This window comes from Papilio xuthus, unplaced genomic scaffold (genome assembly GCF_000836235.2).
Source record: "Papilio xuthus unplaced genomic scaffold, Pxut_1.1 DF828037.1, whole genome shotgun sequence".
Lineage (NCBI taxonomy): Eukaryota > Metazoa > Arthropoda > Insecta > Lepidoptera > Papilionidae > Papilio > Papilio xuthus.
Genome location: NW_013530612.1, coordinates 1377531 through 1390523, shown reverse-complemented (window position 1 = coordinate 1390523; position 12993 = coordinate 1377531). Strand labels below are relative to the sequence as shown.

At 34.5% G+C, this 12993-nt stretch overlaps 2 protein-coding genes across 2 annotated transcripts; both read left to right on the top strand.

The window, feature by feature from the left end:
• The first annotated feature begins 3318 nt into the window (after positions 1-3318).
• On the top strand, positions 3319-5426 carry LOC106114764 (uncharacterized). The gene is made up of 7 exons (XM_013308083.1): positions 3319-3427; positions 3862-3997; positions 4251-4390; positions 4572-4635; positions 4711-4819; positions 5046-5141; positions 5339-5426. Exons 1-7 carry the CDS (start codon positions 3361-3363, stop codon positions 5396-5398), a joined length of 672 nt encoding a protein of 223 aa, XP_013163537.1. The 5' UTR covers positions 3319-3360; the 3' UTR covers positions 5399-5426.
• A 3760-nt stretch (positions 5427-9186) lies between these two features.
• LOC106114763 (uncharacterized) lies at positions 9187-12446 on the top strand. The gene is made up of 7 exons (XM_013308082.1): positions 9187-9298; positions 9564-9702; positions 10260-10399; positions 10935-10995; positions 11081-11186; positions 11555-11647; positions 11984-12446. Exons 1-7 carry the CDS (start codon positions 9223-9225, stop codon positions 12050-12052), a joined length of 684 nt encoding a protein of 227 aa, XP_013163536.1. The 5' UTR covers positions 9187-9222; the 3' UTR covers positions 12053-12446.
• Positions 12447-12993: the final 547 nt, after the last annotated feature.

The window sequence follows — 12993 nt, the reverse complement described above, 5'->3', positions numbered from 1 at the left end:
CTGGTATGTCGACCCTACGCGACTGGTATGGTAATGATAAAGGCACTATAAATAGAAATCTTTACCTAAAACTTGATAACGATGCCTGCAATTGATAATGTAACGTGAAAACTTATCAAAATGTAACATTAATTTTTTTTAATCTTTCTATATTAATGCTGTTACTGATAAATTATGCAATCAGGATACTGTTCTGTTTTATTAATTACTAGCTGGCGCCCGCGACTCCGTTCGCGTGGATATATAAAAAAACTTAATATATAGATATGTTCAATAAAAAGCTGCACTTCAAGGCATAAATTCGAAAAAAAAATGAATAAATAATATCCTATGTCCGTCTTCTGGCTCTAAGCTACCTCCTAACAAATTTTCAACCATATCGGTAAGCCGTTCTTGAGTTATAAATAGTGTAACTAACACAACTTTCTTTTATATATATAGATTTCAAACATTAAAAAATAAAGTATTATTTACCATAATTTTTCGAAGCGTCTTGACCGATTTTTATGAAATTTTATACGCATATTCAATCGGTCTGCGCATCGAATACTATATTATTAATACCATGCTGATGGAGTCGTGGGCGACAGCTATTTATTATGTAATAGTGCCTTACGTTTTTAAAAGTTAATAAATAAACAAGCTTCCACTAGATTTCGCTAAAAAGCTAAACGATCCATGGCCTCAGGAGTCTTTAACGAGTTGTCGATGCGTTGCCTACTTTAAATAGAGAGGGTACAGACAGAAGTTATATTGCCTTACATTTCGTCCAGGTTGAATTCAATTTTCGTTGCTAACCTACTCTTAAAGGATGGAAAAGAAAAAAAGGACCTAATTATTTTCTTTCAGAGCTCACCGCGGTAACCTCACTTTCCAGGCCTTTATTTAGAGATTTATTTATATCAAATTAACAGTTTAAAAATAAGTTTCAAGCTTCCTAGGAACCCTGTACATGCCTCTTTTCGCATTAAAATGTATGTGCATATCTGTGTACCAAATATTATTCATTCGGTTTAGCAATTTTGGCGTGAAAGAGCGACGGACAGAGTTACTTTCGCATTTGGAATAATAACTAGCTGTCGCCCACGACTCCGTCCTCACCGTATTAAAATACTAAGTAGCCTACGTATTCTTCCATACTATGATCTACATCTGTGCCAAATTTCATCAAGATCCGTTAAGGCGTTTCGGAGATATTTTCTGACAAACATCCATCCATTTAAATTTTCGCAAATTAGATAGTAAGATAAGGTTTATTGTTATGAAATACATGGTCACTTGTGTAGCATTCGTTGCGCTATATTTGGCTCGTTCCAGTACCGACACGTGTTGCCGGCTCAAAGGTCTGACATCGACTGACGTCCCCTCTCCTGTGTGTACTTATGGCGTGTACGCTCAAGACAAACAACACTACGTTTATGCATACACTACAACTTGGTAACAAAATTAATTTTCATATCTGTAGAACAACAGATTTATATCCCCAGCGAATAATACCTAGATTAACCTGATTACATAAATAATATGTACATACCTATATATTTAGATAACAAATATAATCAATCGAAAACTTTCTAGAGTGCATGTATTTTTTTAAAGATAATGAAATAATCTAAAGAAGGAAATTATTTTAACTAATAAAGCTTTTTTCGTGCCTTTGACCCCAATTTACATTCAGCATAATTTTTTTACGGTGTATCACTTAAATCAAACGTACAATGATTTCAGACACAGATATATGGGCGAAATAATATCCCGGGTCGGCAGTACTGACTAAGAAGATCGTTCGTCTTGTTTCCAACATTATTGACTCGCTTACCGTGTGTTTCTGAGACTGAGAGAGTGTATTCCCCGTTCAAATGATATTGTTATCAGATCGAGTCGTGTGACACAGAAAGTTAGACGGCTATCTATCTCAAACTTGAAAGAAGATTTTCAGTTTCAGATTATTTTCTACACAGAGCGTCGGGGATTAACCCTTGGACTTGTAATATGCAGATCCTGGGTTTGAATCCCACCATGTACCAATATAATTTTCGTTTCTTACTATAAACATATTGATGACACCTCAAATATCTGCGAAGAAATACAAATATATGTGTAAAGTCCACCAACCTGTGCTGGGCCAGCGCGGTTGAGTATGGCCTTGGCAACCCTAACTGATGGTTAGCTCCGAGCCTCTCATTGGGGACACAGTGGTCTGATGATTTTCTACACATTTTCAATACTTCAGTGGCACACGTTAATGGCCTACCTGGACGATACGAATCTTTCGGTGCATCTCAATCGGTTTAACGTTTGAACGCACATAAATTATTGTGTTATTTCTGGTTCACCGTATAACTTCTGGAACATTTTCACTGATTATAACACAATAGTTAAAGTAAACTTTTGCTTACTGCAACACAGAATTGACATGATAAAACTGACCATAACTGTATTCATTAAGGGTCAGCTTTCCCTATCCGTCTCTTCCACTTCGCTCTGTCCATGACATCTCCTTCTGAAGCTTGGCACTCACTCATGTCTTTTATTACTACATTTTTCCATCTCGTTTTGGGTCTGCCTCTGGATGTGACCAGGGAGGGAAAGTTGTAGTGCTAAATTACCGACGTAGTCTGGCGGCCTTCTCCTTACATGATCATACCATCGCAGCCTACTCTCCTGCATCTTGTCGGCGATGTCGCGCACACCGACAACATTACATTTGTGCAATCTAAAAACACCAAGTAAAAGACGTCTATTCCCGATACTTTTATGGTAGAATATGTTTAAATTTAACGTACAGAATGTTTATCTTTATATATATAATTCTTCTGTGAGTGTGTATGTCACTGAACTTCTCTCAAACGACTGGACCGATTTTGATGAAATTTTTTGTGTGTGTTCAAGGGGATCTGGGAATGGTTTAGATTCACAATTTTCATCAAATATTAACTTCATATTAATTTATTCAAATTAAAGACGTGTAAACAGGACAACGTCTGTCGGGTTCGCTATATTATATAATTTTCAATACAGAGGAAAACAAGTCTCGATGTCTAAAATTTTAGATACAAATATCTGCATTGATAAAGACCGTCTTAAAGCTTTCGTACCGTTGATTAAACGCTCCATTATCATATTATTCAACGTTATCTTCCATTAAAATTTGAATATAAATAGTCGCTGCAGCAGTTGGATATTAATCTTACTAAAAGGAAGGTAAGGAAATTGAATTACTTCATAAAATATGTTTTAAAGAAATGATTTTCATTAACAGATTTAGTATTTCAATTTTGTGATATATTTTATTCCTACTTTTTTAGAATTTGAATTTTTTTGGATTTTAATATTTTAATTTTTTCCTTAAGGTACAACATGAAGACTTTTGCTTTCGTCGCCCTTTTGGCCCTGGCCAGCGCCACCGCCTTGCCACAAACTTATGGTAAGTCCATTCATACTTCGCTTTCGTACTTCGAGTAAAAATATTCGTCATATGAAAAATAAATAATGGACCCCTTAAAAATCAATTTACTCCAGAAGATTTCAACAGAACAATACAAAATACAATACCCTCTGTCACAAAGCAACTTTTATATATTTGATATAATTTTGTAAGACCATTTAATTCCATATCAGTTTCTAACAAACCATTTAGACGCCGGAACATTTTGCATATTATATTTTAAATAGAATTCTAGGGCTGTCAACACTCGTAACATTTAATTGCTAGTGCCGCTCAACTGTTAAACCTCGCCAAAGAGAGAGAGAAAAGTATGCGTAACTGACTGCCCACCTTCCATAACTCAAGAGGCACTTCAACAAGAAAACTCATGGCATGTGTTAAAAATAGTATTTCATTGAAATATTATATTCCAGATGTGGAATCGAGGAGGGACGTAGTGCAAGTTGTTCTTGACATCGTCGAACGTGCAAGCCAATGGCTACAAAATCGTGGATTAGACCCTTACGTTATGGATCGCGTTGAGGGCCAATACTCATTTCCTATCGCTGGGTAAGCTTTTTCATTCGAAGTCTCTACTGTAAGTTAGTACATCCCTAGCCTTTGCACTGAAATGACAGTAGTATAGATAGATAACCTAACCTTAATTAAAAAAAAACCCGACGGACTGTGGCCATAATTCACGAAATTTTTTAACAATGAAAAAAGTTGTAGTGAGTGAGTTGACTCCGTCTTTTCACAATTTCATTAGAATTTCATCTCAATTGTCCACACTATATACAAAGACGTTCTCTTCTTTCTCCAGATTATTCACAGCTCGCGGCTCTGTGACCGACCTGTCCGTGATTGGTGCCAGCAACATCGTTGTCAACGACATTGGCTTCTCTCTGATCACACAAAAGCTGACCTTTGACGTTGGCATTCCTGAAATCAGCGCTTCTCTTGGTGTGTATTTGTTATTACTTACTAACAATTTAAGACAATTTAGTAGGCTGATTACAATTATAGCTACTAACTAAAATTCTCTGATTGTTATCACTAATTCTTTGTTCGGAGTGTTTACTAAATAAAGTATTAGATTATCCTTATTTTAACTCTTCGTAAGCTGGATTCTCTTTCTTAACAGGTCTCGCAGAAGGACAAGTTTCAATCTTGGGCCGTCCTCCCCGCAGTGGTCTGGCATCGGGAAGGTATTTAAAGCAAACTTGACATAAAATTCTTAGTAAGTGAACTAATTGATTATCATGATGTTTAACTTGTTTTAGGCTCTCGGTCAAGAACTTCCGCATCACCGGTGACGTAGTAGTCGATGTGTCTGGAGACAGCGTCGCCATTAGCGACCTTGTTGTCGCTGCTCGTCTTGGCGGCATTGAGGTACATAATTTAATACCTCTCGATGTAAAAATTCAAATATATTGTAACCTTCAGAAATTTTGAAATGGGAAGAATAAGTCTTTAACAGTTGTTGTGAAGATGGACAGTTAAATGAAATATAGAAATGTGGTATTCTCGGATCTCTTGGAGGAGACTGAAATATCTTAGTCTTTTGATTTGGTATTTTTAAAAATGTGATATTGTAATATTTCAATACATTTTCCAGTCCGGCATTCACGTGAACATCATCGGTTACGACGTGTCTACTTACGTCAACAACTTCCTCAGCAACACTCTCCCCAACCTTCTTCAAGACAACTCTGTAAGTTTATTCATATTGATTTTTTCATACTTTTTAATAGTAATATGGCTTTAATCGATTGTAAAAGGTTTTATATAAATTTTTGACCAGAATTTGATATATAAAATTGGTAATACATTAATTTGCATTAGATCTTTTTTTCACACCTAATTTTGTAGCAATGTCTAAAACTAATAATATTTCTATCATTGTTTCAGGACTACGTCAACAGGGCTATTCGTAGGGCCATCTTGTACGTGCTCGATCGGATTTTGTAAGAGGAGTCGTGAAATGAATATGCAATAACAAAATAGTTCGTATAATGTACATACATAATTATACAATGTTATAGTTTTTATAGTTTTGTACGAATTTTTAACATCTCTATTTAACAAACCGCACCAAAGTACCTTCTTTATGTATAACATCTGAGTTTGTAAAATAATTATTGTTATTGTAATAAATTATTTATTAAATAATCAGTATTTTTTCTTTACAATTAAAACGAATAATATGTCGAAATTTTATTGGATGTTTCAAATATCATTTTCTATATGCATGTATTCAATGAGGAAGTGACGCACGTAAAACATTGAGGCTCATAAGATGATAGTCATGGCACATACGTTTGAATAATAAACATAACCTTAAAACTACATCCATTAAGGGCTCAAAAAAAACAATCACTGTATGTATAAATGTATTAAGCGTCGGTGACTCAAGGGTTTCGACACTTGACTTGCAATCTGCAGGAATTATCTGAATTCCGCCATGTACCAATGTGTTTTTCGATTTTCGATTTACATATGTACATTTATCCGACGTTCTTACGGTGAAGGAAAACATCGTGATGCAACCTGCACATATCTGAATTCACATAGAAATTCAAAGATATGTGTGAAGTCAACCATACGGCATTGGGCCAGCGTGGTTGACTAAGGCCTAGTCACCCTTAACTTAGGGTAAAAGTGGGTTAAAGTGGGTTGCGCAAATTACATAACTTTAAAAAAAATATTTTTTGTTTCCTTAGCGTACATTTATGTCCACCATACTATCAAATTAATGTTTGTTATAATACGGTATCATATCAATTCTCGTAGATCTTTTGTACTATCGCGAAAGTAAAGATTCTAAACGTTTATTAGGAAAAACTAATACTACGAAAAAGTAAAAAAAAATATTTCGCCAAAGTGTGTAAAAAAAATCTATATGTCTATATCTATGGCACAATTTCTGAAAATTGGTGCAACTAACACGTTTTACGAGTAAGAAGCAATTTTAAAAAGTTTTCTTAAAAATTGTAACATTAAGCAAAGCGTTCCGTTGGTCCATGAATCAATGTTACTTTATAATAAACTAGCTGTGCCAGCGACTTCGTCCGCGTGATATTCTGTCTTTGGGTAGCATTTTAATTATTTAGTTATATTAAGGACAGCTAGACAGACAGAGTTGTTTTCGCATTTATAATATTAGTAAGGATGTTGGAATCATCTGCCCGCAACCCCGAAACATGTTTGATATCTTCTTATAAATTATATTTAAAGGTTGTTGTTTTGCAGCCAGAAGCAGCTTACCCAAATCGGGCTTATCATTATGAAAAAAAATATCAACGGCCAGTGTCCACTGATTTTATATAGTCTATATCTCCGTTTGTAATTCAGTATTCAGTTCAGCAATCCAAAGACAGTTGTTTATTTAAAAATATAACATGCCCAATTTATTTATTAAACGCTGTTTCTGACTGCTACATGACGATTGTCCTCGGCAACTAGAGGCGGATGATGCCGGATGGACGAGTACTGGACAAATGCGCGTCAACCTTAACGCTTGATATTGATTTGAAAACAAGAGAAATTACGTAAAGAGATGAACGTGAGACATTTAAAGTTTTTTATGAGTTTATGATTGCGATATAACCTTGATCTTACTAATATTACAAACTAGCCGTCGCCCGCGACTCCGTCCGCGAGGAATTAAAAAAAAACTTTATTAGTAGCCTAGTGTTCCTCTAGACTATGTACTATATACATATGTATGCCAAATTTCAGTGAGATCCGGTTAGCCGATCTCGATGAAATTCGGAAGATGCAGAAGATCACAAAAGTTACTTATTAAATTTGTTTTTAATTACGCGCGGGCAGAGTCAACGGCAACAGCTAGTGATATCATAATCCACTGGGTCAAAGTCGAGGGCGCTATATGATATGATATAAGGCTGAAATATGACAGATTATGAATGAAAAACAAGTATAAATTAAATTCAAGGCCACCCCACGCATTGATTATTTCCAACAATCAAAGCTTTAAGTCGACATCGATATCTTATCACTATTATCCCCGCTCTATAATCCATAAGAATTATATTATAAAAATCAGTTTTACTGCTAAATTGATAATATTATTTGTTACTATGTACGTTATATAAATTTTTCTGGTCAAATTAATAAGTTTTATTACCTAGAGATGATTTTACGTTCGGTTCTGATTTGTTATACATAGAAGTTTCACTAGACTTTGACTTTTGAGGGTTTCAATAAGCTGAGGTCCTTGAAAGATGGAAGCATTAGGTATCAATTACTCATAACATTTTAAGGCAATGACTTATGCAACTTGAGTTAGCATATGAATAATATTAAAATAATTTCACTGAGTACTTTTTTAAATATTTTTCTACGAGTGTAATGATGAATCGTATTTCGTCACTAACTACATATGTACTTAAATTTATAAAATCTTCATTTGTTAATGATACTGGAAGACCTTCTTGCATCTAATTCTATTCACGTTATTTCATCCTTGTCGTCAGTTACCTACGTGATAGGTGACTATGTATGGAGGAGTAGTACATACTGTAACGACCCTCCGTAGGGTACAGGCGTGAAGTGGGAGCAATTCCGCGTTTGTTCTGATAAGCATGCTTATTGGAGGTCTATTTTTTTATAACAGAAGGGGGCAAACGAGCAGCGGGAACACCGAGATGTTCAACGACGCCCATGGAGATCAACAATACCAGAGGAACCGCAGATGCGTTGCCGGCCTTTGAGATGGTGATAAGCTCGCTTCTTGACGTACCCTAAGTCGTAGCGGTTTTAGTCTTATTTCCGTTCCTTCTCTATTCTTATAAGGTAAGGATAGGAAAGAGGCAACATTCTGTGTGTATGTCATTGTTCTCATATTCCTTTGTCAATTATTAGTAGGCAAACAATTTGCAATTGCGGTTGTCTATGCGCAACTGTTTTTTCGCTATTTTAATGAATCCAAGTGTCCGTTTGCTTGTTTGGCCACAATGCAAATAATTTATGCAAACAATTAGGTATTTTGTATATCGTAAACAAAATAGGCTAATCGCATAAGTGCAAATGAATTAAATCTGATGTATTCGATTTAAAGATATGAGAATTTATAAATTGATAATTTATAAAAAGCTTCTAGATCTTCATAGATATCGATCAATTCGTCCACAGTATAAATACCCGTTGATATTTTCAATATCTCAACTTTTACACATAAGAAGGTAAGGTGCAGAAGTGTTATTATATTTTAAATAGCGATAAGAATTTATTTTATTTGTGCTTTGTTTTTTTACTGCAGTTGTGTAAAGATTAGCTGCCAAGTTGTTAAAGTCGATTAGTTTAGGTTAGACAACTTATCGTTGGATTCTTATACCAAAATCTATATATATAATAATTGAAACCGTATTCATAAAACATATCGTCATCCCTTTCATTATCTTTGACAAAAACAGAGATAATAATATGTTTTATACAGATATTTTGGTTTCGGAAACCGATGATTAGTGTTGTTAGTGTTGATGGGCTGGTTAATATGATCAAACGCGGAATTGCTTCCACTTAATGCCTGTCTTCCGTGTGGTCGCGGATTGCACAGGGCGAGCCTGCCCATTCTTGCAATATTGTTGCTAGCTTCTATTACTGTTAAACTTTTGTCTCCTAAGGCCTAGGTTCTAATTTAGAGCTACCCTTAGTGCTATAACTGACCTATTAACATTATTTTTAATCCAGTCCACATTTAATTATTCGTCTGTCATAGCACTTGAAACCCAATGTTAATCTACATGTAACCTTGTTTTAGTTGTACCAAAATGAAATCCTTCGCATTCGGACTGTTGATGCTGGTGGCGTGCGCCGCTGCTTTGCCCCAAGCTCAAGACTTAACTGGTAATATATGTATGCCACTAATACCGTTTCACATATTTATTTTCGAATGAATTTCTGGATACATTATACGGTTTGCAGTTTAGATAAATTCCTAAAATTAATAAAACATTCGTATTTAGTATGTTAACATTTTCAAATTAAAAAAAAATAATCATAGTACGTTTAAACAACATTTTTTTAACTTTATTTAATTTGTTAGAGATGCTTACTTGATTAACGTAAACTAGGATTTTTTTCTCATTTTCTATTTCATTGATTATTTAAGATTTCGGAGCGGAGAGGAGGGATATTGCTGAGATTGTCGTCAATGCCTTCGATAGATTTATTCAGAGAATCCTCAACCGTGGCCTTGACCCCTACGTGCTCGACCGCGCTGATGGCGAATACGTTTTCTTCCTCCCCACGTAAGTAAAAGTCCAAGTGCCCAAATCATTGGTCTGATAAAATCCATATAACACTTGATTCTAAAGCCTAAAAGGACAGAGTAGTAGACAATGCAGTACTACTATGTTTTAAATCCTCAATAACTGTAGAATCATTACTTACTGTGTATCTCAAGTAAGAATCTGAAATGACCACGATCTCAATGAGAGGACAATGTGTTCTTTTTTTTAATCAAAGCAGCTTATCCTAGTCTATGGCTTATCTTACTAATATTATAAATGCGAAAGTTTAGATGGATGGATGGATGGATGTTTGAAGGTACCTCCAGAACGGCTGAATGGATCTTGGTGAAATTTGGTATACATATAGAGCATAGTCTGGAAGAACACATAGGCTATATGAAACATATTCTTAAGAGACACGATTATCTTTCTGGTCTTTCTGTCTAGTATTAAATATATGTAGGATATGTACAATGTCTGGTCGATGGAAATTGTTCAGTACTGGTGGTTAGTATTTTTAAAGTTATTTATTGTTTCTTTTCTCGTGACTAATAGAAAAATATTATGATTTTCAGTGTATTCAGTGCGTCTGCTCGCATCGAGAACCTGAGGTTCACTGGCCTCAGCAACATCGTGATCAACAGTATCAGCTACTCTCCCATCAGCAATAATTTGAACATTGACATTGCTATGCCCGGTCTCATGGCGTCTGTTGGTTAGTCCCCTTATCGTATATATTGTTGTCTCAGTTTTTCCAAAGGAAATGTAAGGGACGACAACATAGTTCTATCTATTATTCTAATTATCTTATTCTTATCTTACTAATATTAAAAATGCACATGTTTTTATGAATAGATGTTTGTTAGAAAGTAAAAAGAACTGCTGCATGCATTTCGTTGAAATTTGGCATAGATGTAGAGCAGAGCCTGGAAAAACACACACACACATATATATATATATATATATATATATATATATTAATTAAAATAAAACAAAGGATTAGAACATAAAAAAGGGATCATATCAAATAGTTTATTTTATTTTTAAAGAAAAGGGGACATAAATGTCGACATTTTAGTAAGGCTAGTCTTGCGCCAGTACACCGGCACAGTGTTGGATTTTCTTCCTAAAAGATTCCAAACAAAAAAGATTAATTTTTCGCCTTTAGTTCCCTCCCTAATATATATATAAAGATCTTGTTCCCACCTCAGTTGGGTATACGTATGTTATATGGTATCCTTAATATTCAGGTGGCGCTTCATTCGAAGTAACCGCTCTTGGTCGTGAAATCAGTGGAAGCTTGAGTGGATTGTAAGTATTATAACATTATAATAAGGCTTTTAAATTGTTACTTATTTTAGTAGTAATCGTGTTAGTAACACGATTTATTTTCTAGGTTGGCAATCAACGGAATCGGAGTCAGAGGCAGCGCTAAAGTAACCGTGGGTGACGGAGTATCGGTTACCGACGTTGATGTCGACGCTAGTTTGGACAGCATCCAGGTGAGTAATACACCCACATTGTGCAAGTACGTTTAGATTTCCTTCTGTCCAATGTCGTATACAAATGGATGATTGCGGCTCGTACGTTGTGGTCCATTGATTGAGGTAAAGTTGCGAGCACGCAATTTACAGATATGTCCGGTTCCACTGTAAACTTAGTAGTATTTACAATTGTTTTTTCTATCAGACATATAACATTATAACGACATTTAAATCTATAGCTAGGGTATACGTTTTTTTCAATATTCAATACAATAAGCACGTAACACAAAATCAATATCAATATTATACTTATAACGTCAATGTGGTCTCTTATTTTAAACTAGCGTATCTTTTTCAATACTAAAGCATGATGTGTTTATTTTCAGTCTGCGCTCGCTGTCAGAATCCTCGGCTTGGATCTATCAATCCCAATTCAAAACTGGCTGAACAACCTTCCCGCGAACCTTTCTCTCTACGACGTAAGTATTGTGTCTTTGTTCTTAAATTAATCATTATATTTGATTTTTTTAAACATTAATACTCAGATTATTATCTCTTAAAACATTACTTATGTCATTGAATGTAAATCGTTTTCGACCTACTGTCCTTAAGGATATTTTATCCATGAAAATGGAGCCGATTATTTAGTTTTTAACTTTTAACAGAAGGCAAAAATAGTATAACAAATAAATTACATTAGCATTTTGATCAGAGCAGAATAAAACATGTTTGCATGTGCCTTGGAAGACAGTAGTTTACTACCTTGTTCTTCGAAAAAAAAAGTTATTTTCAAACAATTAATGTTTTATTTGCAGGAACTCATCGACCGTGGCCTCGCGAGGATCCTCGAAATCCTGCTTAACCACTACTTAAATAAGCCTTAAAAAGTAAACATTGCTTGTTTAAATAAATAAAATATATTTTTAATACAACAAAACCTAAACTGAGCTGTAATTATTGTATTGGAAGAAAAACTAATAGCTTTAACAAGAAGGCGCTAGTGTCATCTGTCACGTCATTCTAGATTAAAAAAAGAATGTTATACTTTTTTCATATTTTTTTTGCTATAAATAATTGACGCGACTGGAGTCGTTGCTTTCGTGTTATTCGTATATCTGTGGTACTTTTAGTGCTTTATTCTTGATTATGATGACATCTGTAGTGAAGAAATGACAGTTTTTCTCCCCATTCATGATTAATTTCTGACTAAACCTTCAAGTTCCAACTGCAATTTTCTTATGTTGTAAAATTTCACCAATAAATTAATTTCAACAAAAATGTATTTGTTTTCATTTTCCCGGATTTTTTTAAATAATATTTGATGATATTCTCCACGTCCTTTAATGGTATTTAAGTTTGTTTTATGTTGCTGAATTTGATTTTAACAATTAACACTTTAAACTATAAATATTTTGTTTAACCTGCAACAGTTGAACAGTCTGCTTATTTTTTATTAGATGTTTAAATGCACGTTAGAAAGTATCTCCAGGCCAGCTTAAAAAATTAAGATGAAATTTATGACAGATGTAGAGATTTGTCTGAAGAACACATAGGAGAGCTATTAAGTTTTATTTATCTCCACACGGACGGAGTCGCGGTCGCGCTAGTTAGTTATAAATACATATCGGGGTGTATGTCCCTTTCGACTTGACGATTCATAATTACAATGTCAGGACATTATAGAAAAACATAATGAGTATTAATTAATAACTTATATTAATTAATTTATATATTCACATAACAATCTATATACTTACAGCTGTGTACATAGAACAGTGGAGTCGGTATTGCGTTCTTGTTAGTCAATATGTAACTATAAATATTG